Source organism: Sphaeramia orbicularis, chromosome 7 (assembly GCF_902148855.1).
Source record: "Sphaeramia orbicularis chromosome 7, fSphaOr1.1, whole genome shotgun sequence".
NCBI lineage: Eukaryota > Metazoa > Chordata > Actinopteri > Kurtiformes > Apogonidae > Sphaeramia > Sphaeramia orbicularis.
Window position 1 is genome coordinate 31,284,012 of NC_043963.1, and position 25,589 is coordinate 31,309,600.

Consider the following 25,589-nt stretch of genomic DNA (forward strand, 5'->3'; position numbering starts at 1 on the left):
GGTTTGCAACTTTCACATGCTGTTGAGTTTGGAAAATCAATACTACATATAACCCATTTAAAAATATTGTTTTGTACATGTTTGACAGAATAAATGATTGACATATTTGTCACTTCAGTTGACAAAGAACCAGCGGCGTAGGGAAACTTAAACTGACTCAAAAACACTAAAAAATACAGAAAAATCCCCAAGTTTGCTGCAAAAGCTGCAAAATATGGTCTGTTATGATCCCTTTTTTTACTGGAAAAGTTTCTCTCGGTTTGGGGCATGTTTGACATTTTCTATGTATTTACTTTTGATTGATTGATTTTGATTCTAGTGATTTTTATGTCTAGGAGCAAGGTTTATTTTCTGGCAAGAACTGCAGGATTCTAGTTTGTATCAGTGTAAAGAGGCCGATGTGGGGAGGTATAGTGAGCCTGAACTATTTTCTGGAGCTGAGTTTTACTACAGATTTTGGCAGTTAACCCTGGGGACACACATTTAACATACCATTACCCACAGTAAACAGCTTTTACAACCAAGCCTCACTCACACAAGCACAAAAGCAATACCAACAACTTATATCCACATACACACTAAACACAGGATACTGTTGGTAGGAGAGCTGTGTCCTTCATTGGTGCAGACAGAGGAGAATCCATCATACCTGCAGCTGCTCTGTGCAACGCCCAAATCATAATTAGACTCATTACTCATGAAGGTCCTTGCCCATATCATTCCACTCATTCTTCAGAACACCCACTGTAGATCTGTCTCTTTTTTCTATGTGTTGCATGTAGTCCCTTATGAGTTACATGTACAATATATACATGCATACACAGTAGCGTATTCAGTGTTTTTCCTCCAATTTCCCTCTCTTACACATCATAAACAGATACGCACAGACTCAAAAATGTACATAATGAGGGCGAATCATTAAACCATGTTTGTTGCTTCGTGATTTAGCCTGGGCCGTTATTATAATAAGCATATCCATATGAACAGCGCAAGTGAAAAGAAGGTTTTCAGGCTTGTAAAAAGACTACAGCACGGCCATATAACATCAGACAGACTGTGATGTGGAGAACATATTTGTGTGTAATGATACAGTGGTTCATATCAATGGGGTCACAAGAAGATAGAAAAAAAAACAGGACTATAAAGACACTACACATAAAAGGCAATGTACATGTATTGCATGTGCTCCAGTGCTTTTATAGCCATATATAATGGTATTGCATAGATAATATTTTTGCTGAACTACTATTTCAAAAATCATCACTTATAAAGGTCTTTGCATAATATGGAGAAGTTCTGATCTGGTTTGACTGTAAAAATAAAGAGAAAACCACTTTTGGCTTAAAATACTCATTTGTGACTTGTAATAAGTGGTCGGGAGTCTGCAATGCGTGACAATAAAGAGACTTATGAGCAAAACATGTGTAATTGTAGGATTTAGTTAAGTTGGGCCACAGCGACTCTGACTGAGCTTCTACGACTATATATCTAACTTTAATAACATGAACGATGAAACACTAAAGCAGCGGTTTTCAATCTTTTTCTCTCAGGTCCCCCTTTGGAGGACGAAAAATCTCCAGGCCCTCCTCAACCCCAACAACACTGTAACAGTGGTACAATTATAACTTATTGAAAGAAACATCAATATCATAACAATGCTTTTTGCTTTTCCTTGAATAATTTGTTGTACAAATTAAAAATAACTTAGATTTTTGCTTGAACAATACAAATAAACTGAACTAGACTGCTCCCTGAGACAATATTTTTCCAAATAAAAATAGGAAATGTGCAATTATCTTACAAATATGACAATATATATATATATATATTTATTTTTTTTTTTTTTTAATATCACAAATGTGCACCCCAGCATTCCTTTTCTAGGGAGTTTAGTTCTTAATTTTGTATTGTAAAAATAACATCTTTGGTATTGCTGTGAGAGGACCAATCATCCTTATTTGTATTGTCGGTGGAGTCACGAAAGTATCGCGGTGAGATTCAATTGTACTTCTCAGATGAATGGATGAGAATGGTGAATTGCTATGTGAATAAATACGTGAACCATGGAAAATACCAATAAAAAGAGAATTGAAAAAAAAAAAGAACAAACAAACATTTTAACAATATCAGTGGCTGCAATGAGCCCGTTTACATTACACATCTCAGAACGTTTAAGTGCAAACTAACTGTGCAAAAACAGAAACATTACACATTTTTCTTTTCCAGTCTAATCCTCGTCCATTCTCCAAACCTAAACTCTTTGTCTAGTCTAGTGACAGATCATCGTGGCAGTAGATTGGTTTATTGTACGTCCCTAAAATGAGTCCAGGGTGCTCCAATGCTAAGACATTAATTCCACTTGCTACATGTTCTAACCTGAAGAAAAAATAACACCCAGGAGTGATCCCATGACCACCTCTGGCAAACCTTCACATCTCCCCTGGGGGGCCCGCCCCACTGTTTGACCAACACTGCTCTAAAGCAATACTTTCATATCATGTTGAAACAATAAAAAGATCTTTTTTTTTTTACAACTACAGCTATTTTTTCATGTGAACAGTTTAGTAAGGAGAGTTTAATTCGACATATATTCAATAGAGGCAGAGCTGGACTTCCTCTTGACAGTCTTTGCATGTTTCAGATGTATGACTCAGTTGACTCATCTGCTGACCGGTGCACTCTCTCAAATCAAACTGCAGCTCTGTCTGTTCCAATCCTCCTTTCCTCCCTTTAAATACTCCTGCGTGCATATAGCTGTATGTACCCAGATACATCGAAATAGGATTTTAGCTTGAGGAATATATTTGATGAAAGTATTGAGCGTGGATTTAAAATAGTAAGAGCATTAAATTCAATCTGTTTGAGTTGTAGTGAAGTAGAGGTCATACTTTAGTTATTGTGACAGTCTGTGCTAGCTCCACATTCCTATATCCAAAGGGACACAACACTGACGGAACCTTTTTTTTTATTTAATGTTTTGTTAAAGTTGAGTGATTGATGCTTTGTAGGCAGCAGACAGACGACTGAACATTATATCAGAAAGCAGCAATAATTATGTTTTCCACATCCTAACTCTTTGGGAAATGATATATAACTCTCACTGGAACTAAGCGAGCCAAATGAGGACAGAGCCAGTCAGCCAGTCTTGAGAGCCAGATGGGCTGGGATAACACAGACAATAGCTACCTATACTGATGGAAGAGCTCCGCCTTGAAAAAACCATGGAAAACAGTAGGCTTTTATAAGGTTTTAATAGATATGTGTGTGGTTGTGGTTGTGATTTAAGGGCATATTATTTACTTCTCCTCAGAGGCCAGGTGCTTTCTGTCTCTTAAATATTGGCGTTTTTATGACAAGACAAATACGTTGGAGATGCAACAGTAATATTTTTTCCTCATTTTTCTGTATATCTTCTGTAATTCCTCTACACGCATACATTTCACCACCCTCCTCACCCGATCTTTCCCAACAGCTCTTTATGTGTCTGCTCGCCAACAGAGGGACCGGTACGTCCTAGAAAAACCACTGCCCTTGGTCTGTGTGTGTGCATTTGTGTGTGTGTACAATTGAGACAAAGCACATGAATAGAGCTCAAATCAATTCCCTTCAGACAGACTTAATACAGCTCCTAATAATTGCCTCCAGATAGGGAAAGTAGTGCTGTCAAAAGGAGGAAAGAGACACACAAACAAAAGCTGTTTCAATAGAGATCACTTCTCTCAATTTGGCTTCAAAATAAATTGCTTATTAACGATGTCTATGGGCAAATGGGAAGCATTTCAGCCTTGGCTAAGACAATAATGACTCTTAAAGCAGTCTGAAATGCAATTGAAGTGGGAGGAAGGCAAAGACTTCCTAATAAAAGAACAACCTTTAGATTAAACCTTTGATAACCAGTCCAATTCAATCTGTGCTTCTTCTGCATATACTGTATAACATATTAGTCAGCTTGTATGGAGCTGCATTAAGGTTAAATGAGGAGGCACCTTCACTTTTAGGCAATCCTTCACTTTTGCTCCGCTGTCAGTATAGGTTCTCCTCTTATCTTCCTCTATCTACCATTTACACCTGCTGTAAAAAGTGCTACCTCCATCAGGTTGTATTGGGAATGCAACATATAAATCCATGAAGCAACTGAAATGCAGTCCAATCTGCAGGGGTGCATCTGGAGGCTGTCTTTGTTACTTTGTTGTCAGATCTGGTCCATACAGCTGCAGTCACAACAAAATATCTGGGGAGTTTGTTTTTTTTTTTTTTTGACCTTGTGACCCTGCTGAATACTGTGTGTATGTCATTCTCACAATGGAAACACAAATGTACTGTCTGGTTTAAAGGGGTCCTATTTTGATAAACCCACTTTTATTAGTCTCTGGTACATTTATTTGTGTATTTGGACGCTAATAGTTCATAAAGTTTGAATTTGAACCCTCCAGGTGCTGCAAAGCTATCTTTATATTCATTTTGGCAAAAATCAAGTGGATTTCTACAACCTGTTTTAATTCCTGCTTAATTTGTTACGTCTATAACTAGTTACATTTGCACATATAAGGTCAAGACTTCTGATGAACATTTCTCCGAGTATGACATAATTGTTTGTCAGCAGCAGCAGTTGTAGTTCGCACTGAAAATATGTCCAAACTTTGAGCTGATTACCTAAAATGTTCAGTTGTTGGTTGAACAGGACAGAGCAGCACAGCCAACAACCTGGAGGGGGTGGGATGTGGAGTGGCTCATGTGCATTTAAAGGGCCAGCACTCAAAATGACCTTTCTGGTGTCATTACTCAGAAATAGGGTTGAAGATGGACCTGTGGAGTTGAATTACTGAAGAATTCAGACCCAAGCATAGCATTTACAGTTTATGTAGACCACAGGGAAATGTTTTAAAATGCATAATTCCATTTTTAAAAAAAAAAAGCAAAATATCAGTCCTTTAAATGATTTGGAATATAACTCCTGTGTTTGGTAAAACTACTAAATCTTGACTATGAATGTTATTTTATTAACGGACTATTATTATGCATCATTGCAAATATGCTACACTAAACACTAAAGAACCAGAATCACACTCAGGATTTTGTGATGAATTCTAATGCTGCAGTCTCAAATTAAGCATGTAACTAAGTGTCCAGAAAAGCTGTTAAACACGTTGCTGTACTGAACTGAACTGAATTCAAAAAGAATTCTAATTGTGCAGGGAGCTGCACAGCCCACATCTGCTCTATTTTTTATTTTTTTTGCACCTATTACAAAAGGTTTTAGTGCTAATGATCTGCTGGTGCAAACACGCCCATACATTTTTGCACCTGTGTGTAATTTTCCTTTGTTTTGGGTTAGGTTTTCTAGTGTTTCATGTGTTTCTCTATATTGCAGCACACCATTTGGTCCATAATGAAAATGGCAAAAACCCACAGATTGCATGTTTTTATTGAGAAGAAACACATACACACAGAGAGAGCTCTCCACAATCAAACCCACGGTCATGCTTTCCAAGTATTTCACATCAATAACAAACATAATTTAAAATGTCCATCAAAATAAGCTCCAGCTATTACTGGAACTCAAGCATGTCTGAAATGTGTTTGATTGACGTATGAGTCTTGAAATAATGTTATGTATCACTGAATATATGTGGGATTTTGCAGAAATATGAGTCCTGATGTTCTGTTTGCTGTCACAGCTGGATGTGTGTAACAGTAGTGGCTTTTCCATTGGACATCTGTGCATAACTTTACCGATATTCACTCAATGTCGAAAAAGCAGAAGTGCGCTATGTCAGTTTTTCTATTAAATAGCAAATGCCATGATTTGTTTATTTATTATCACAAGATGAGATGAGAAGTCATTCCATAAACATGGCGACGAACGTAAATATAATGTTGCTTTACAGATATATTCATTATTATTATATATTACCCCTCTATCCCGTGCTAAATTAAAATATTATTCCGTTTCCTGGTGCGTCCACACATACCACACCATGTTTCTTTTAAAACTCTTCTTCTTTGGTTGTTGTAACATCTGTCAATATCCTTTTTTTTTCATTCACGTGACTCTAGTTGCAGAATAAGGTCTTTCCATTGCCGTTTTGTGTGATATACTAATTGCACTATGCCTGAAAAACCAACTCTTGCCAGCGCAAAAACTTTTCATTGCAAAACGAGTTTTGGCAAAATTGTTGTTTTCCCATTAGGCAAATTTTTATGCGCAAGTCATATTCATGCAATTTGAGGGTCAATGGGAGACTAGTGTCTTTGAATTCACAGGATACTGTGTGCATTTATAGGCCAGTGGTAGATTCGTTAGTACCTGATCAGTCAAGATCTGACAGTCATTAATGCAGTGTGCTATGCAACTGTTAGACACCAGGACTGTGGAATAATATGGATAGTGGGGTATGTAATAAAGAAAAGTGATCACTAACACTTTTTATGTTAAAGAACACAAAATACAGAGATAACAGCATAAAAATAAAAAGCAATTCAATATTAAGCTTTAGAACCTCAAAGTTTTGGTGAAACAGAGCAATACAGTGAGTCAGAGGTGAGTCTGCGTAGAGTCAGCTCCAGATTTCTGCACTAAATGAACTGTGCACTAGACGAAAGCAATAGTAATCTGTGCTGGTCTTTTGTAAATATGATGTTTTAAAACAAGGCTTAGAAAGGTGCTAATTTTGTGCCAAATGTATGAATATTCTTTCCTTCACATCCATGCAAATGGTACCTGGATGTAAATGACATTGGTATCTATTTAGCAGTGCAATTTGATGTGAATTCTACCTTTTGTACGTGTTTTGTGCATCTCAAGCAATTTTTGGTATCATTTGCACCTGCTTTGCATCTGCAGAAGCACAGCAATCCTAAGTATTAATAGTATAGTGTGACGTAAAGGACTCACAGTATGTGTGCTCCAAATATTCATTATTGTACAGTAAAACAGAGTCATAATCATACACACAGTTTTACCTCTGAGGGGGGGGTCATACTTTTGTTACTCTGACAATAATTAGGGCAGAAGAAAAAATGACTTTATAACATAAAATGATGACAGGATACATTTTTGTACACAAAAGAAAAAGACAAAAAGATGATGCTGATGACCTCAGGCTGCCTGTTCCACTGTAATGCTGCCTTACTTACTGACAGACACTAAAAGAGATCTGCTGTTACTTTTGGGTCACTAGACAAAGATGAAATAGACACAAATCCAACATCCCTCTGTGTTTCATAAAGGCTGAGCTTTCGTATAATTTGATTCTTTGATATTGACCATATGCATCAACAACAAAACAACACATTTCCCAAACATTTGCACAATAAAACACTGAAGCTAATAACCATAGAAAAATGAAATCCAGCTGGACATCAGCAAGTGAATGAGTGAGAATAATTAAATGGAAGCCTCCCTCTCACTCCCTCTTTTGTGAGAAATGAAAATGATCAGATCAGAGGTGTTGTAACTACAGCATTGGCAGCGTCTCTATTGAACCTTGAAGCTAATGTGCATGTTTGTGTCTCCGTGTGTGTGTGTGTGTGTGTGTGTGTGTGTGTGTGCGTGTGTGTGTGCATGTGTGTGTGTGTGAGCAAATGTAAGTGAGTGGTGGCTGACCCTTCGGCACAGAACACCAATCTGTTCTCTGCAAGACACTAAAAAAGAAACTGTTCTACCGTCTGCTCCGACAAGGCTGAGGTTGTGTGTGTGTGTGTGTGTGTCTGTATTATGGGATGCTTGTGTGTATCTGAACTTGCATGTATATGTGTGGGCATGCCAACAAACAACTGCATGTGTGTGTCACTGTATGCATGTGTCTGAGTGTGGGAATGGGTGAACTCTTAACTTGAAAACCCACCATTTCTATTTTTTTCTGCAGATTTCCCTTTCTTCTTCTAAAATAGGCCGCACTCCTTTCGTTACCTCACATGAATGCTTTTTAAATCTCCTTTGGAGAGATTTGGGTGTAAACCTGTTTCCAGTTGAAAAAGCTAAGCTGTGGAACCACGAAACTAAAAATAAATTGCGTGAGGTTTGGTAAGCCTTTTATGGCGTTGGTTTGCAACTTCTTAGTCTATAGGAACATATTTTCTTGGTTTATCAAAAGAAGAAGAGGTCAGAAGTTTGAAAAATACTTACTAGATACATACTAGACCAAACCAATACAATTTTCACATATTATTACATCATTACTGGCTGGAAAGAGGCAAATGAATGTATCACAGCATGTGTTTTCAGGGGTAAATGCTGCTGTGTGCTGTACCTGTAATAGCATGATGAGAGAAGGCCTCTACATAGGTCAGGTAGTTGTGAGGACAGTGTTTCTTAAGCCACTTGCAGACGTCTTGCTGAGTCCACAGCACCACAGGTTTGGACAAACTGGACAGCGTAGGACTGGTGTGGTACACAGTGAAGGCCTCACCTGGACGTAACTGAAACACACAGGGAGCAGAAAAGTCCATCTTAACAGGGTCAGATGTGCAGATACAGAATCATCAGCATTGGGCAGCGGTGGAAAACATGTCTTTGTAGTATAAAATATGAGCAATTCTGTTTAATTAACGTTTAAACAGGTGATAAATAGAATGTAATTACATTCTTAAAATCAATAGATTACTTGAAGGGAGTTATAATGAATCCCACAAGCTTTTAATTTAAACTAAAATCCAAAAGTTTTTCTGCATCATAAAAGTTTATACATGCAGGGAAGTCTGTATTTCTAATAGTAATGGTAATGTTAAAAAGTCCTTGTTAAAGCTACTATTGTACCTGTGTGATTGTGACAGTGTAATGTTTTAACACTTGTGCATCCCTCTAATTTACTAAACTCCCAGGACCCTTGGGCCAAAAAACTACTATAAAATCATCATACATCAATATATATATATATATTTTTGTCATTTTCTGCAATGATTTCTCAAACCACTTCAGCTCTACTCAGAACTATTACAAGTCCAATCATTTTCATGATTTTAGCCCTATAAATGGGTACTTCTATGAAACTGGGTTCATTTTGGTACCTGGCACTTTGCCAGCTTTTTTAGACCAAATAATAAAAGAGAAATTTAGACATACTAGCATCATTGTACCCGTGGTGCCATTGTACGATAGTGCCCTCCCGTGGTGCAACAGCGGCATTGCACCTGTAGGCCCTCCTGTGCTGCAACATCGCGACAAACATCCAGACACATATCGGACATGCGTCGGACACACATCGGACACGCATCGAGCACAGAACATCCATTACAGTAGGATATCCCTCCAGGATGGACCTAATGATGACCTCAGATGAATGCAAAATAAAATTATACTCTTGCTCTTAGCCATCCCAAAATTAATGAACTTTTAATCAAATATTGGGGCCAAAAATAGAATCAAAATTAAGACAGGAAAATCTACCTAGGTGTCTGCTTAGGTAATTTGGAAAACATGATTGCAGGTTTTCATGAATCGGCAGTCTCATTCCAGGTTACACGCGTAACCCATCGTGCCACTCATGTTACATGTAAACCCATATAAATCGCAAGTAATATTGGGACAGCGGTCATTTTTATGAAATGCTCTGCCTTGCATAATTAGTTCGATTCCCAACATGTACCTCTGAGAAAATAAAAAGATATTCAAAAAACATAGTAGTGCGTAATTTTTGTGTCCTTTTTACCGTGTTACATGCAGATTTTTGCATACAAAATAATATTAAAAATAATATAAAAATGTGTTTTATGTGAAAAATAGTTTCTCTTTTATCTCAGTAAATATTTATTTTTAAAATAGACCCAAAGTGCTTCCAAATGCTAACATTAGTGTATATCTGGTTTGAATTTTTAGCCCCTCTGTCCTGTTTTTAGGGACCGGTTTCATAGAAGCACCCAAATGTAAATTTGAATGTCACTATTGTTATCTCTGAAAAAAAAAAAAAAAACACAAACATTTGATATTATTTTACTTAATGAATACTGCAGTGGAAGATTAGGGGGTGATTAGAGTCTTGAATATGTCAAAAAGTAGCAGCAACAACACTGATTTCATTGCATCAGTATGTTTTATTTGAGATTAAAAAATGTGGTTTCAGTGTAAGTCAATGAGGCATAAAAACACTAATGCGATTAAATCAGTGTTATTGCTTATAGCACATCCAAGACTCTGACACAAAACAGTGCCACATCCTACCACCATGTATTATATGGAATATATCTCATATTTTGTGTTGATTTTTAAGAAAACAAGTAGTCACCAGTGGCATTTAAAGGGTCAAAACCCTGAAAATCATTGAACATTTGCTAGTTTAAGAGCTTTATGTTTAAGTGATTCATGCAGAAAACAACCAGAAAAATGTTGACATTTCATGATTTTATAACAGTTTTTCTGTGTACATTTTTAGCTCAAGGGTTCCCACTGGGTACAAAATATGTCAATGTGTATAATAGACCTGTAGAGTAACTGACATTAGATTCAATAAATAGCCTATGTCAAGAAATATTCTTGCAGAAATGACATCGTGTCATAAGCTGTAACAGTCATATTGATCACCAAATCAAAAAAGACAAATGACCAAAAATGGCCAGAGGGGTCCCTAAAGGTTCAATTGTTTTTAAGGTGAAACTCTAATTTTAAACAATCCTGTCTCATCAGTCAGTGTCACCCTGTATGTTTAGGGAATGACCACATAAAATAAATAAAGATAACCTACTCTTTGTGTTTGTAACCCGTTCTTTATGTCTATATTGGTACTGACCCTTATTCAGATTTCCAACATATAACCCATCAGTCTGACACAACACAGAAGATTTACAGAAATCAACTGCATATTTGATTGAACAGTACGTTTATGTTATTCATGTTCTATCTTTTTCATCCATTTAACACTGTAAGGCAAGGCAAATTCATTTGTATAGCACAATTCATACACAGGGCAATTCACAGTGCTTTACAAAAATGGAAAAGAGACAGGTTAAAAACACACAATGAAAACATAATCAATAAAACATAAATAATAATCAATTAAAATAAAGTAAAAGAGAAGAATGCCGATAGAACACTTTCAGCTGTTACATGCACTGTAGCAGAATAGAGGAGAACAATAGAAATATGTGAATGCCAAGACAAAGTAATCCGAAGTCTTTAAAATCTTATGGCGTCTGTTGCTTTTTTTTTTAAATCTGTACTGTAATACAGTTTTAAAAAAGCCTCAGCATTGAGCATCATGAAGATAAATGCAGTGAGTTGTATAATACACACTGGAACATTGCTTTGTTATTGCTTTTTTTTTTTTTTTTTAAGATAATCACCTTGTAATGGCTCTCTAGCGAATTGTACTTAAAAACGTAATGTGATGGATTTTCTCATTAATGTCAAATTAGCTGAGGCCATTCTTTTTAATACCACAGTTTGAAAACAAAATCCCTTCTGGTAGTCTACAGGATCACACACACATACCATGTGTAGAGAGCAAATAAAGTCCAATAATAGAAAGCAGCATATTAGGGGAGAGTTTCTACTGTACAGTGCCATTCAGGCTGCAGTGTTATATTTATGTTTTTGGGTTTTTTTTTAGTCATTTAAGTTTTTGTTGGTGTTATCATATTTTCAGTCATTTACAAAAAGGAAAAAACAAAGTGAAAAAAAAGGAAAATAAAAAGACAAAAACAAAAAGGAAAAAAAAAACAAAAACTTAAAAAGGCAGCTGCACCCCCACAATTCTTATACCGGCTAAAATGTGCTTAGAGGTCTTATTTATGTCTTTGTGCATTAGAAATCAACATAAGTGAATCCCCAATGGAACGCTGTGTTGGTAAATACAAGTTATGCAAATTTACAGGATTTCAGTTCTGTTGCAACATGTTGATGGTCATATGAACTATGTTTTCAGGTCAAAAATGTCCAGTTTCATCACAATTAATGCTATGTTTTCATGTCACAAATGGCCAAGTTATACTTTAACTGAATTTACCTGAAAAACAAATATTCTATTATTTTAGATTCCCCAATTTTCCTTACCAGATTATATGCTACATATCACATGTTTTATTTTTACAGGTTGCAATATGGAGTATGGTGCTGATCCATCCTGCTTATGTTACGCCAATACATACATGAAGAATGTCACACGTCACTTTTTAAATCAACAGTTTTTCTAATAATAAGCATTTTTATAAAGAAATAACAATTCTATATTGTTATTTGCTCTTTAGTATGATGATAAACTATACAATAAATTATTATGATACTAGTTTTTGCACAGGGATCATTTGTGGAAACGGTGACATGGCTGCTGAGCATCAGTATGATGGGATCTGTAACAACCATGTCACATCCGTCCACTGACACATTTTGTGTTTTTGTGTCAGCTGTTATTGTTTTACATCCACAATACTAACATTTATGAATAAGAGGAGAATTAGCAATAGTAAGTATATAAGTTTATTACTAATAAAGTACTGGTACTGACCAGATCATCCTGGGTAATGTCACGTCCGTCCACCAGCAAAAGTTTTCACATACACGTGCTATTCAAAATCCAATATTTCTGAAAATAGAGCTTCCACTGTCAAATAATATCAGTAGTCTGTGTATAAGTGTATTAGCATTATTTCAACACAGTTCTATGCATTTCTTACAACTTTTTTTTTGACAAAAATGGCCACTCATTTGACCCCCTAAGTAAATTTTAGCCAATACACATGTACACGCATATACACACACTGTCCACCAGCCCCCCTCCTGTACACACTCTAAGATGTTGCCCCATAAACGTTTGCCATATTTGACTATTTTTATTTAGTGTTATATTTATGTTGAAGCAGAAGCTCTCATACGCAGCCAATTAATAACATGAAAAATGATAGTACACATTTAGCGCTGTTAATGAGCTACAGTACAACCCAAATTAACAGTGAACATAAGGTTTAAGAGCTTGCAGGCCTACAGGCAAACAGATGCTTTTTTTCTGTTAGACGCATGCAGTTTTCACCTTTCAACCCCAATTTAGAAAGAAACATGCAAATGCAGTACTTCGACTGCATCACCATATTTTCTCACACATTATTGTAATTCTTTATAATGTCACACTTCACCCCTTTGTCAGGATTTCAATAAAGTAATTACATCCCATATATTTTTTTCTATCAGCACGGCCACTGACATTTCATAGCTTTGAGGCTGCTGCAGTATGTACTTTTGGCCTGCAGTATTTTTTCTATAATAGCATAATTCTGTCATCTTTATCTCTCAGTTAGGAAAAAAACATGTCTCTTTTCCTCTAGTAATCGCTTTCTCCTTCTTTTTTGTCTTCATGCACCTTACTCTGACCCAAAAATCTAGGTCAGGCAGCAGCTTTCTATGTTCGTCACGGATATGTGCGGAGAATTAATATGGACATTAATAAAGTCACGGAGAGTTCATATGGACAAAAAAAAAAAAAGAAGCAGGAAACTCATCGGCCCCCCTCAGCTCTCGGTCTCTCTTGTGTCGCTCACTCTCATATCTAACCCATTCATTCATGCTCTGACTGAGCCAACTCTGCAACAAAGGCTTTGGCTGATTTTCAACATAAAAACACAGAACTGCTGCCAAACGTTCCACTCCATAACTGACTGCATTTAATGGGATTATGTATGCTGAAATGTCATACACATAAATGCAACTCGCACACTATCTTGTGGCTCAATATCCAGTGTTCTTCCCGTGTCTTTGTTGTTAATGACACTGAAAACAGCTCCCAATTCCCTTTCACATCCCAGTATATGACAGACACAAGTTCATAAGTGTGTGCGTCTCTGCCAGCTGCTATAATGAGATCTCCTCCTGTCAATTTAAGCACCAATCAGCCCTATCCAGTTCTGGCTGGTCTACCGGCTAAGTGCGTTCTGCTTTGCAGGTCTTCACTGAAAACAACTCCATTTCTCCACTTCAGTGTGTTTGCCCATTTCCTAATTACACACATACTTCTACCCTGAATCAGTGGAGCGCTGACGCCATTTTAATAACCAAATTTACTGCTCCTCCAGTCATTAATTGAGATTGAGTTGGGAGAGGTGTGGAAGTTCTCGCTCTTCTGGATGATTGAATATAGACAAGGGGAGGGGTGGGGCTAAAAATGCTCTCTCATCTTTAGATGGCTGTTATATCTGCCTGCAATGAAGCTGCAAGCCTTCTGCTTTAGCTGCTCTCATCTTTTACAATCCTCATACTGACAGAATCAAGTAAATACTAGAGTGAGCAAGTGTCTGGACAATCGTTATGTAGGTCATATTTAACAAGAAAAATAGATTTTTTTCGAGATGTTTAATTCAAGGGCAATGGGATGAGGTTGCTGACCTGAAAGTCTCTATAGAAGAACTTTTGAGAGTTGTGAACAGTTTTCAAACAGTATAAATGAAGACGTGTGTAATACAGGGTGTATCAAAAAAACTATACATTTTGAAAAATTACCCCCAATTCCGCATTTGATAATTTTTGGAATTTTCTTTTATAGACATCGGTAGGTAGGGGATTGGTGGATATTTGTCCAAATGTACAGACCCAGGTTTTCATGCATGAGTGAGCAGGGGCAAATTGCGCAATCCAAGTTAAAACTGGTTTGTATGAAGTAGCGGTGGGATTCAAATCCAATCAAAGGTCATGGGAGGGGACAATGGGCATCCATCTTGTTTTCCACAAAATTGCCAGGTTACAGCATTAACACTTTGGCCTGTTAGGGTTAGGGTTAATTAATTAACTTTGAAAAGCAGGAACAGCTGCCATGGATAAAGAAATGAAATTGACATGGAGGCCAAAGTGTTAATGTTGTAACCTGGTAATTTTGTGGAAAACAACATGGATGCCCATTGTCCCCTCCCATGACCTTTGATTGGATTTGAATCCCACTGCTATTTCATACAAACCAGTTTTAACTTGGATTGCGCAATTTGCCCCTGCTTATTCATGCATGAAAACCTGGGTCTGTAAATTTGGACAAATATCCACCAATCCCCTACCTACCGACGTCTATAAAAGAAAATTCCAAAAATTATCAAATGCAGAACTGGGGGTAATTTTCCAAAATATATAGTTTTTTTGATACACTGTGTATAATGCCATTATAGGAGTTGTGATGGGTTGTATAGATAATTGTTTTTTTTTCTTGTCAATGATTTGTCTGTCTTAAAGTAGGAGATGGGTAAAATAAAGATGATGAAAAAAGATTATGCTGTTGAAATGCAAACAATAATCCTGCTGCTGTCAGATTCTACAACCAACATCACATCCAGTAGACCTCATACACGCAAAAATATGGACTTTTTCTATATCAGGGTTTCTGCAGGTATCAGCAAATCTAATGTAATGCTTTTTAGTGCCCTTTTTAATGCCACTTTAAACAAATTTAATGCCCACGTCCAACTGCAGATACAGTTTTATATATAGTTTTATGATGGTTTACCTTTGACAGGCTTTAACCTGGTTCTGAATAGTTCCTCCTCCAATCACTTCTGCTGAAACTTGCATTTTCCCATTTTTCTTGCATTTGCTAATATTCCCTCCACTCTTTCAACACGGCATGAGCACGTTCACAGCACGTTGCATTCCAAGCATCTGGTGTTGTGACTTCGTGTATCGGCCATAAACAATAGCCAATTAAAGGGTTCCGCCTGTCAATCATCACACTATACTTCCAATCAAAATTATTAAATCTTTATATAATCAGAATAAATCATGAATAACAATGCTTTTTTCCCATCAAGCATATTAAACTTATTAATGCCTCTGGACATCGAATTTAATGCTTTTTAAGGCCATTTAAGGCCTTAATTTTCACAAAATCTATTTTATGACTTTTAATGCTTTTTAATGACTCACATAAGCCCTGTATATGACTATGCAATCTCCTCTTACAATGTGCAGTAATAATACTGCATACTTACACTTCTATACACTTTCTGTGCCTATTTATTATTATCACAACTGAGTGGTATTTTATATCTATTTTATTACGTTTTTTTTTTTCTTTTTATCCTTTATTTTTTAATATTTTTTATATTTCTAACTATCCCCCACCTGCTTTAACACTGCATATATCCTCATACTGGGACTAATAAAGGATTATCTTATCTTATCTTTTCTTATCTTTTCTTATCAAAATATATGAGATGGCAAGAAGTGTTTGTTGCTGTAGAGTTATTAATGTTATAAGTCTAGAGATATATCTTCAGCAGAAAGTTTTATGATAAAGACAGGATCTATTTGTACAAGAAAATACTTCTTTAATACCAGAGATCTCAAGTAATGAAGTACAAATACTTTGTTACCTTACTGAAGGAGAAATTTTGGTTATCTATACTTTACTGGAGGAATTATTTTTGAGCCAACTTTTTACTTCTACTTCTACATTTTCACGTCATTATCTGTACTTTCTACTCCTTACATTTTAAAAAGTAGACCTGTTATGCCTATTTCACTCTGGCTTGTCATCGTTCAAATTTAAAAAAAAAAAAAAAAAAAACAAATTCAGACAAATGGCCACATCCAGATAGAGTTAATTTGATTGTGGTTGGATGAGAAGTATAAACATATACCATTCCAACACCCTATTTGTTTGTACGTGATCCATCACATTGGACTTTCTGCACCATTTCAATACTTGTATTCAACTAGTCATCATATGTTCCGCTCCATAAACACATGTTAATGCTCAGTAGTGCACATACAGTATATGGTTCTTCAGTACATTTGCATTGGACTAAAATGCATTCATTTTCAATGGGCATATATGCAACTGAAACAGGTAGACCAGTGCATCCCAAATTTTTCAACATTAACATTTTAATATAACATTATAGTTATTATGGCCTTTAGAAACATGTTTTTTGGGGAGGTGGGGTAGTGCATTATAGGCCCCTGTGGCACCGCCTAAGCTTTTGTCCTAATGGCATTTTTTTCCCCTTACATTTACTTTTATACTTTGAAACCAGTACTTTTACCTTTTTACTTGAGTAAAAAGCTTGAGTTGATATTTCAACTTCTTCAGAAGTCTTTTTAAACCCTAGTATCTATACTTCTACCTGAGTAATGAATGGGAATACTTTTGACACGTCTGTTTAACCCTTGATGGAGAAATTATGAGAACCTTAGTCAAGATTTTTTTGAGTGTTTTTATTCCTTTTTAGGCATGAAAAAACTAATGTGATTGAAATGTTTTTAATGAACCTATTTTTTATTGAGTTACAAAAATGTCCACACAGCTGGACACCATGCGTTTAATTTTTGAAGCAAAGACACATGTGTTTAAAACACAATAACAGAAAATGATAAACTGTGTGAAAACTATGAACTAAAAACATTTTGAATGCATTTTGAATGAATCTGATGTTTTCTCATATTTTAGCATACTCTAATACTAGTTATTACTCATTTCATGGGAATAATGTACAAAAAACCCTTTTTGTTTAAGAAAACTGTTAATTACAGTCTAATAACAACTAGCAATTGATTTACACTCAAACATGTTAGTGCAGATCAGATTTATCAACAACAGCAAAGTTACAGTAATTGTATGAATTGCAGTGTATGAGACAATACACTGTGTTGGCTGATATGCAAATAAAACAACAAAAGTTATGAATATTCAAGAGAACAGATGTAGAATAACTGTCCACTGTAGTGACCGCTATGCATGAAAGGGTTAATACACTTTATGACCCCATAAAGAAGGGGGTTACTTCTGATGTAATTTTTCAGGAAAAGTTCTCATGTTTATTTGTTTTAACTAAACTGAATATGTCACCGATTCTCAACAAACTAAATGAAGTCAAACAAAAATTACAGACAGGGTAAAGAAATACAGAAAACAAAATGAAAGAGGGAGTGCATTCTTTACATCAAGCTTCAACATCAAGATGCCTGACAGAGGGAAGCAGAATGATAGCCCCCCCATCATCCCTCCTTCTATCTCTTTCCTCCCTCAGCATTCTCAGGCCATTCATCAGGCTGTATCTTCTCCGGCCAGTCGTCCCCGTTCACCCTTTACTGCCTCCCTCGCTCCTCCTGAGACCTACTTCTGTCCAGTGGGAAGAACTCCCTCATTCATTATGTACAGAAGGGGAAGGGGAAGGAGACAGAGATGCAGCCGGGGGGAGGGGAGGCTGTATATGGAGCGGAAGTATAATGAGAGATGAAGATAGAGGGGAGATGGAGAATGGGTAATATAGCTTCTGTATATGCATTGATATGTCGAAGTCAGCACAGAAATAGCAGTGAGGTAAATTCATATTCACTGTTGAGTCTATACAATGTGGATTTAGCAAGAAATCAATTGAGGAAAAATGATGATTAAAAAATAAAATGCTAATTCTAAGTTGATTGTTAAGTGGGTCAAAGTGTCTGATGTAATAATAATTTGGAGTCGGAAAAAACACAACTGATTAAGTGGCCATTATCATCCCCCCAAAGATTTTGACAAGAGAAACGCATTATGAGTGTCTGAAATTATCTTTCTCTTTAGAAGCCAGTGTTGAACTGAATGTGTAATGAAAAGGTATATAATTAAATGTAAATAACTGAACGTCAAACACCAGTTGACAGTTGCTATCTGATCTGTTTGACTGATTTTCTCTACTATTAACACTATGTTTCTGTAGGCATTATATATGAGCTACTGGTTGTGCGTCATATTAAACTACATCAGTATAGAAATCAAGGTATTATTTATTTATCTACAGGGGTGTAAGAAAATATTGGTTCTGCAATATATTGTGATATTTCATTTCACAATACTGTATCGATATTAAAAAGTACTGTATTGATATTTTTAGGTATTTTTTCAAATGCAGATATTGTGGAGGTTCTTTTTGTTTTTGTTTGTTTATATTTTATTTATTATTATTTAACACTCTTTTATTAAATAATGTTAGTTCCTTTGATGGGATTGCACAAAATAATGTTATGTTTGTTATGAACTACTAGAATATGAACATTTGAACAGGATCTTAAACTGTAATGTCTGTAAAAAAATAACAGAAGTTGTAACAGGAACATTTTGTAATATAGCATTAGATCCTGTTGTGATCAAATAAAAATGTGTTTAGTATTTGTGAATATTTCTGGTGTAATTCAATTCTGCAAGGAAATAATCATTAAAAAAAAGAAACAAACAAAAAATAACCTTTGTAACATTATTATTGTATATCGTGATATATCATACTGTGATCCTAGTATTGTGATTTGTATTGTATCGCCAGATTCTTGCCAATACACACCCCTATTAATCTATTTATTTCTTTATTTCGAACATGCAAAGAAACAAAATAAAACAAAACAAAGCAAATTAAGACAAAAACAAAATAACATTTAAATGAACAGAATCTATCCTCAAGTATGTGTAAGTCAGAATTGTGCATGTTCGAAAAGGAGTAGGAAGAAGCATAAACTTAGCTCTCTAATGAGATGAAAATGATAAAAAAAATAAAAATAAAAATAAAAAAAATTGTTACAAGTCAAAGTTCTGCTGTATTGCATTTTTTCCAGTTTTAAACAGTGTATCCCCATTAAGATCATCATTAAAACTGAATAAAATTATGGATATTTCTGAATTGGAACCCAGATGGAAACATTTACAAGAATATAACTCAGTGATACATACAGCACATCTAGTCAGTGTCATGTATTATGCAGAAATTTCAGGAAATTATATCTTTCAGTTTGCTTGATTTTTGGTAGTTACGCTCCAAAACAAAGCAATAAAGACACATTTCTAAAAAAAAAAAAAAAAGCAGAGGGAACCACAATGTGATCTATGGGTTGTTATTAGATGCTGCACAACTTTTACGAATCCACATGAAGACATTACAAGCTGCAAAGTCTCTGTGATTATTTATGATAGACAATTAGATATTACACTCTAATCAAATGATTTTCAGTCTCTGCCTTGTTCTTCTGGCTTCTTCATATCCTCATTTTTTTTCCCACCGCTCGTACTCTGACTTTCTTCTCTGCACTACTCTATTGATCATTCTGTTTGTATCCCCGAACAGCTTATTTGTCCTTCCCTGCTTACTTTGTTCTATCATGTCTCTCATCCCCCCCTGTACTTGCTCCTCATAAATTTTATCCTCCGCCTGCCTCATACCCCTCCTCCCACCCCGCCCCGCCTTTTCTCTTCGATCTTCTTTTCTCTTGCCCTGACTTTTTGTGCTCTAAGCTACTTTTTGTCCATATAAAAAGCCTGTGTTTGTGTGCGAGAGTATGTGTGCGAGTGCTTCGTCTCTTGGTGTAGCTGAATCGGGGATTAGCCGAAAGTCAGGGGAGCGTGGGGAATTCTTAAAATTCAATCTTTGTGACCGATAATGCCTCTGTTCCGATGCCTGCCTCAGTCTTTGCTCATTCAAACCTTCCTGAAATTGATCAATGATGCTGTGCCAATTAGCAGTAAAAAATCCGAGCGTGTGCACATGTGTGTAGAAACCAGAATGAGTGACTCTATGATTTATCCTATGCATATCGTGTACCTCCCACCTGCTGTTACCCTTTCTGCTTTGTATCTTTTCTTCTGTCACTTATTCTCTCCACAGGCTACTAAAAGGTCCTCCTCTATCTTCGCAGTATGAGAGTCTCTTTCTATCTCCCCAATCGACTGTACCTATACAGCTCTTTCTCTGCTGTCATTATAGACGCATATCTTCAATCTGTCTCTCAAATCCCTGACAGATTCTGACACATGATCTTTCATATCTCCTTCACACCTTTCTCCCCTCACTTCTCATTTAATCTCTATCTTCATCCTTCTTCTGCCACTAAAACTGAATCCTTGTCCCTGGCACTTTCTGTTGCATCATTTAGCACCCTCATGTCTCCCACTGCTCAGTCTAGCCTTGTCCATATGTGTGTTTGAGTGTGTGTCATGGTGATGTGTGGGCATCTGTGAGTGTCTACTTCACTGTCCTGTGTAAACCAGTGTGCAATTTGCCAGCCTATGTTAGCTTCCTACAACTCTGCCTTTCGTTGTCCTCAGAATGTGTAAATATCTTGCACTCGTGTGAATGTCAGCAGACTCTCAGTGGGAGAGCAAAGAGCCAGATGGAATTTTCACAAAGCTCTCTATTTAGTATGAGTCAAACATGTGTCTCGGACCGAACAGCACATCACTGAGTGGCAGGATGAGGACAATACAGGCTAAAACATTTCTGCTTCACTGCCGAGCAGCTTTCCTCTTTGTTCCAGTGTCTCTCAACCATGTCTTTTGTCTTCCACCACAGTACTACCACATCAGAGCATGCATTTCCAGTGTTCTCTGCTGTATAGACGTTGTTTTCTGATCAGCTGACTAGATGGTGGAGTTAGGACAAGTTAGACAAGTCGCACCCATAAAATATACCCTTAAACCTACCATTGTTCAGCTACTTCAGTTCAACTACATTCTCCTCTCTTTCATTTTTTGCATGCTATCATTGTGAACGCCCCCTTTGCTACGTGCAACAACAACATCTGTGCTGCAACTACACATTGAAATCACACCTGCCTCTTCTTACAATAATAATAATAATAATAATAATAATAAAGTGTCTTTATATAGCTCAGTCCATATAGTGCTGGGCTGCAGCAGATGTTGAATGTTGAATGTGCACCCTCAGTTTGGGTCAGTGTATCTTTTGGCAATTGGATTGTCTCTTCGGAAACAAAAGAAAAACTTAATTGATTGGTAAATTGATTTTCGTTTCAAAATAGAAGAATTAAAATTGAATTTTAAGGCGTTTTTCTTTTTCAGTGTCAAAACCAATAAGCCACATTTTAAAAACCGGATTGATTTTCGTTTTCTCTTCCTAATAACAAAAAAGAAAGATACTACCTGACAGAAATGGAAAAACAGACTAAAAACGGCTAGGTTTTTTTTTTTTTTTTTCTTCATTTTCTGAGACTGGATGTTGGCATTTCGAGGTAAGAGCACTAATGCCTAGGTCACAAAGATTCTTATGAACAATGGGTTTGTACAAATCTTCCAAGTCATACAAAATCTGGAGATCATAGACATTAAATTTCTTTTTTGTTATTGGGAAGAGAAAATGAAAATCAATCTGTTTTTTTTTTTTTTTTTATTTGGTTCCTCGGTTTTGACATTAAAAAAGAAAAACACCTTGAAATTCAATTTTAATTCCTCTATTTTAAAACCAAAATCAATTAACCACTAGTTTTTCTTTTGTTTCTGAAAAGAAAATCCAATTGCCAAAAGATACACTGACCAGTATAACATAGACCATGACATAAAATATAACACTAAGAAAAGCCAAATAATGACAGTTAGAAGCGCAAGGGACAGGAAATCCACTTTTCCGATCTTTCATTTGACATCTGACAGTCCTCTTGATGTAAGGAAATTAAATACCTAATTCATGTCATATCTGATGTCTGGATGGTTGACAGACATCCATCAACAGCGCTGTAAAATTTATTCTCAAGCTAACATGGTGATATGGAAGTTTTTAATGTGCTCTGATTCAGTTAAGTGTTCTCTGTTCAGAACCTTCATCATACCATTACATACTGCTCACCTGTGGTCAAAATGAGTATGCAGAGGCTCAAGGTAGCCTACAATGATGCAATAAGGTTGTTGCTTCGTGTCCCTAGGTGGCAAAGTGCCAGTCAAATGTTTGTGACCACAAGAGTGCAAACCTAGTGAGGCGGTTGATGTTTAGTTTTATGTGTCGCCTAGATAAATCAGAGAACCACATAATAGAAGCCCTAGTCAGCCCCCTGAAAAGCTGCTATCGATTCATTTCTAAACTGAGACGGCATTGGTGCAATAGTCTGTATACCTTATAATGTGCACACATCCTATATCTTCTTTTTCTTCTATTTATCCTGTATGTTGTTGGCTGGTGTTATATAGACTTGTGTCTGCAATAAAGTGTATTATTATATTATTATAGCACTTATAGCAGAAAGAATTCAAAAAGTGCTTTACAATAAAATCAGAATCAGGCAAAAAAAAAACACACAGCCTCTTATTTTCTTCCACTTTTCATTACTGTGAATCATTAGAACACGATAGGAGTCTTATGAACCTGTGAGTAGGTACAGTAGGTGGGTGGAAAACAACAAATTATGACAAAGATAAGCATCTTTCAAATTTATTTCAACATTACGATATCCCCTGACAGTATTTTTGGAAAGATGTTGGTGCTGCATTCAGTGCTTAGCACCACCCAAAAAAGGTGTGATTATTTTAAAGAAAACCAGCCAGACCAGGGAGTGAATGTTAGTGTTGATTTTGCTAACAAAGTGTAGAAATAGGGCTGGTTATGCAAGACTAGAGTTAGATTACACCCTTTCAGAAACCAGCAACAACCAGCCTTAGGTTTTCTGAAGAGTCAGCCTAATGTCTGCATTTGTTTTATTATTTATTTAATTGCACAAACCCCAAGAGTTTGCTCGGCAGAAATGTGTAAGATGTTTTAAGTAGATCATTCATGTCCAAAGAGTCTGCACCACCACAAACTTTGTGTCTCACTGAAGCAGCTGGACTTCAAATCAGATAATGATATTTTTATTACATGAAATCACATGACTTTGAGATGTTTGTCCATATTTTAGATAAAGTGGTGGATGGGGTGAGAGGTGGGTGGATGACTGCTCTGGCGTTTTAAAATTTTGCACACATATATGGTAAAACATGGCCCAAATGATGTGAAAATGCAGATTTCTAAATTGGAAAAACATAAAATACTTGTCATCTCCCTTGCACTGTAGTCTTTTATGACTTTAGGGAAAATGCAGAACCTAGACAGCAGTTAAACCTTTGAAAACACAGGTAAAACTCTGTAAGAGTTGGCTCAGGATTTGTGCAGACATTAAAATTTAATTGAAGCAGTGCTAGTTGTATGTGTGAAAACAATGAAAGTATACGATACAATGTGTTTCATAGTGTGGATTATTAAATAAGTCCTCTCATGGGAGCTATAGTGGTGGGCAGATTTTACTCTCCTCTATATTGTCACATATTAACCCTTAAAGACCCAGTGCTACTTTTGTGCCAGTTCCCAAATGAATTTTTCTCTTTAATTTAACCTTTCTTTTCTTAACTGATTTATCACCACTCATTATATATAATATTATACTCTGTATTTTGTGCTTTTTTTGTGATAATCATGTATTTCCCTATATTTAAGTCACTGATCATGTAGAGGTTCATAAAACCTCAAAGTAAACTTGCGAGTCATTACATCAAAACAGAGAAACATGACTTTTTCAACAAAATCTCTCATTAACAGAACATAAACCAAGTGTTTCCATCCACTGTCATTTATCCAACTCCATGAGTTTTACTGGTGAATCAGTGTTGTAGAAAATGACAGTGTTTCCATATTCACTACACTGTAAGCCCAGATTTTGTATTTACTAAAATGCTTTAATTACAATGTACTTAAATGATTTAAGTTTTATTACATTACTATAAAATGTTAAGTATATTCTAATTATTTAGAGACATAGTCGAAAGTACGAAAAAGTTTAAGTTGAATGGAATTACATCACTAAGTTTTAGTCATGACCACACCTTTTTATCTCTGCATTACATCGTGGGTATTGGGCATGTTGTTGAAAATGTGTTATTTTTCTGTGCAGGGGTTCAGCGGGGTTGTGGTGTTAGTGTTCATTTTGACTTAATATGTGTATGGCAATGTTTATTGGCCTTTTTGTGTTTGTTTTTGTATTTCTGTAGAGCTGCACCATGAGGGAGAGCCATAGGCCGAACAGTGGCTTTCCTGTTCATCTATGACTGTTCTTGTTCAATGTAAATCTTTAAGCCTTGCCAAATTAAAAGCACATCCTGTACTGGCAAATTACAGTGAGCAGACTTCCTGTCTAACTTCCATCCATGCTACAATATATTAAGTGGAATAATTGTACAAAGCAATTTATATTGTAAAAGATTTTAATTTAAATCAACTTGGAATTGAGTACAACTAACTGATGATATTAAGTCCAATGATTACCTCCGCCAAGGAGGTTATGTTTTTGCCAGGGTTTGTTTGTTTGTTTGTCTGTCCGTTAGTGTGCAACATAACTCAAAAAGTTATGGACAGATTTGGATGAAATTTTGAGGGTTTGTTGGAAATGGGATAAGGAAGAAATGATTAAATTTTGGTGGTGATCGGGGGTGGGGGGGCCCACGGGGGGTGGGGTGGGGGGGGCCACTGATCAGCCTTGGCGGAGGTCTGCGCTCTCCGAGTGCTTCTGGTTATACAAAGCAATTGACCTTGCAACACATTTTAAGTTAAATTAACTTGGCATTTAGAGTGTTGTACTTAAAATAGCAATTCCATTCAAATCAAGCATTTAAGTTTAATACACTCAAGTTTTCATTACTCATTACTTAAATTTTTTAAGGCAACCGGTTTCCTCAATCTTTTTAAATAAACTCATTTTATTCGGTCTTACAGTGTACAGAGCCTCTGAACATCCAAATGGGTCATATCTGATGACTATGAAAAGATGACAAACTGCATTTTACACCAATTATTTACACGTATTGATAGGATTAGTGGATCAACAGGTATTAAACAGTTTAGATCAGCAGATGGTTTGTGTCACTGGTGGCTTTTTGGGTCTTTATGGGTTAATGATGCTGTAGTCCATT

At 36.2% G+C, this 25,589-nt stretch overlaps 1 protein-coding gene and 1 long non-coding RNA gene across 4 annotated transcripts in view; one reads left to right on the plus strand and one right to left on the minus strand.

Annotated features, from left to right (window-relative positions):
• Window positions 1-25,589, minus strand: part of samd10b (sterile alpha motif domain containing 10b) — a 73,554-nt gene that overhangs the window by 11,422 nt on the left and 36,543 nt on the right. For all 3 annotated transcript variants that reach the window (XM_030139498.1, XM_030139495.1, XM_030139497.1), the window contains exon 3: window positions 8,253-8,421. In XM_030139498.1, the coding sequence (XP_029995358.1) occupies window positions 8,253-8,421 (169 nt within the window). The remainder of the gene's footprint in view (window positions 1-8,252; window positions 8,422-25,589) is intronic.
• Window positions 10,071-19,627, plus strand: LOC115422885 (uncharacterized). The gene is made up of 3 exons (XR_003935886.1): window positions 10,071-10,215; window positions 15,143-15,146; window positions 19,617-19,627. It is a non-coding gene; the product is annotated as an uncharacterized LOC115422885 (long non-coding RNA).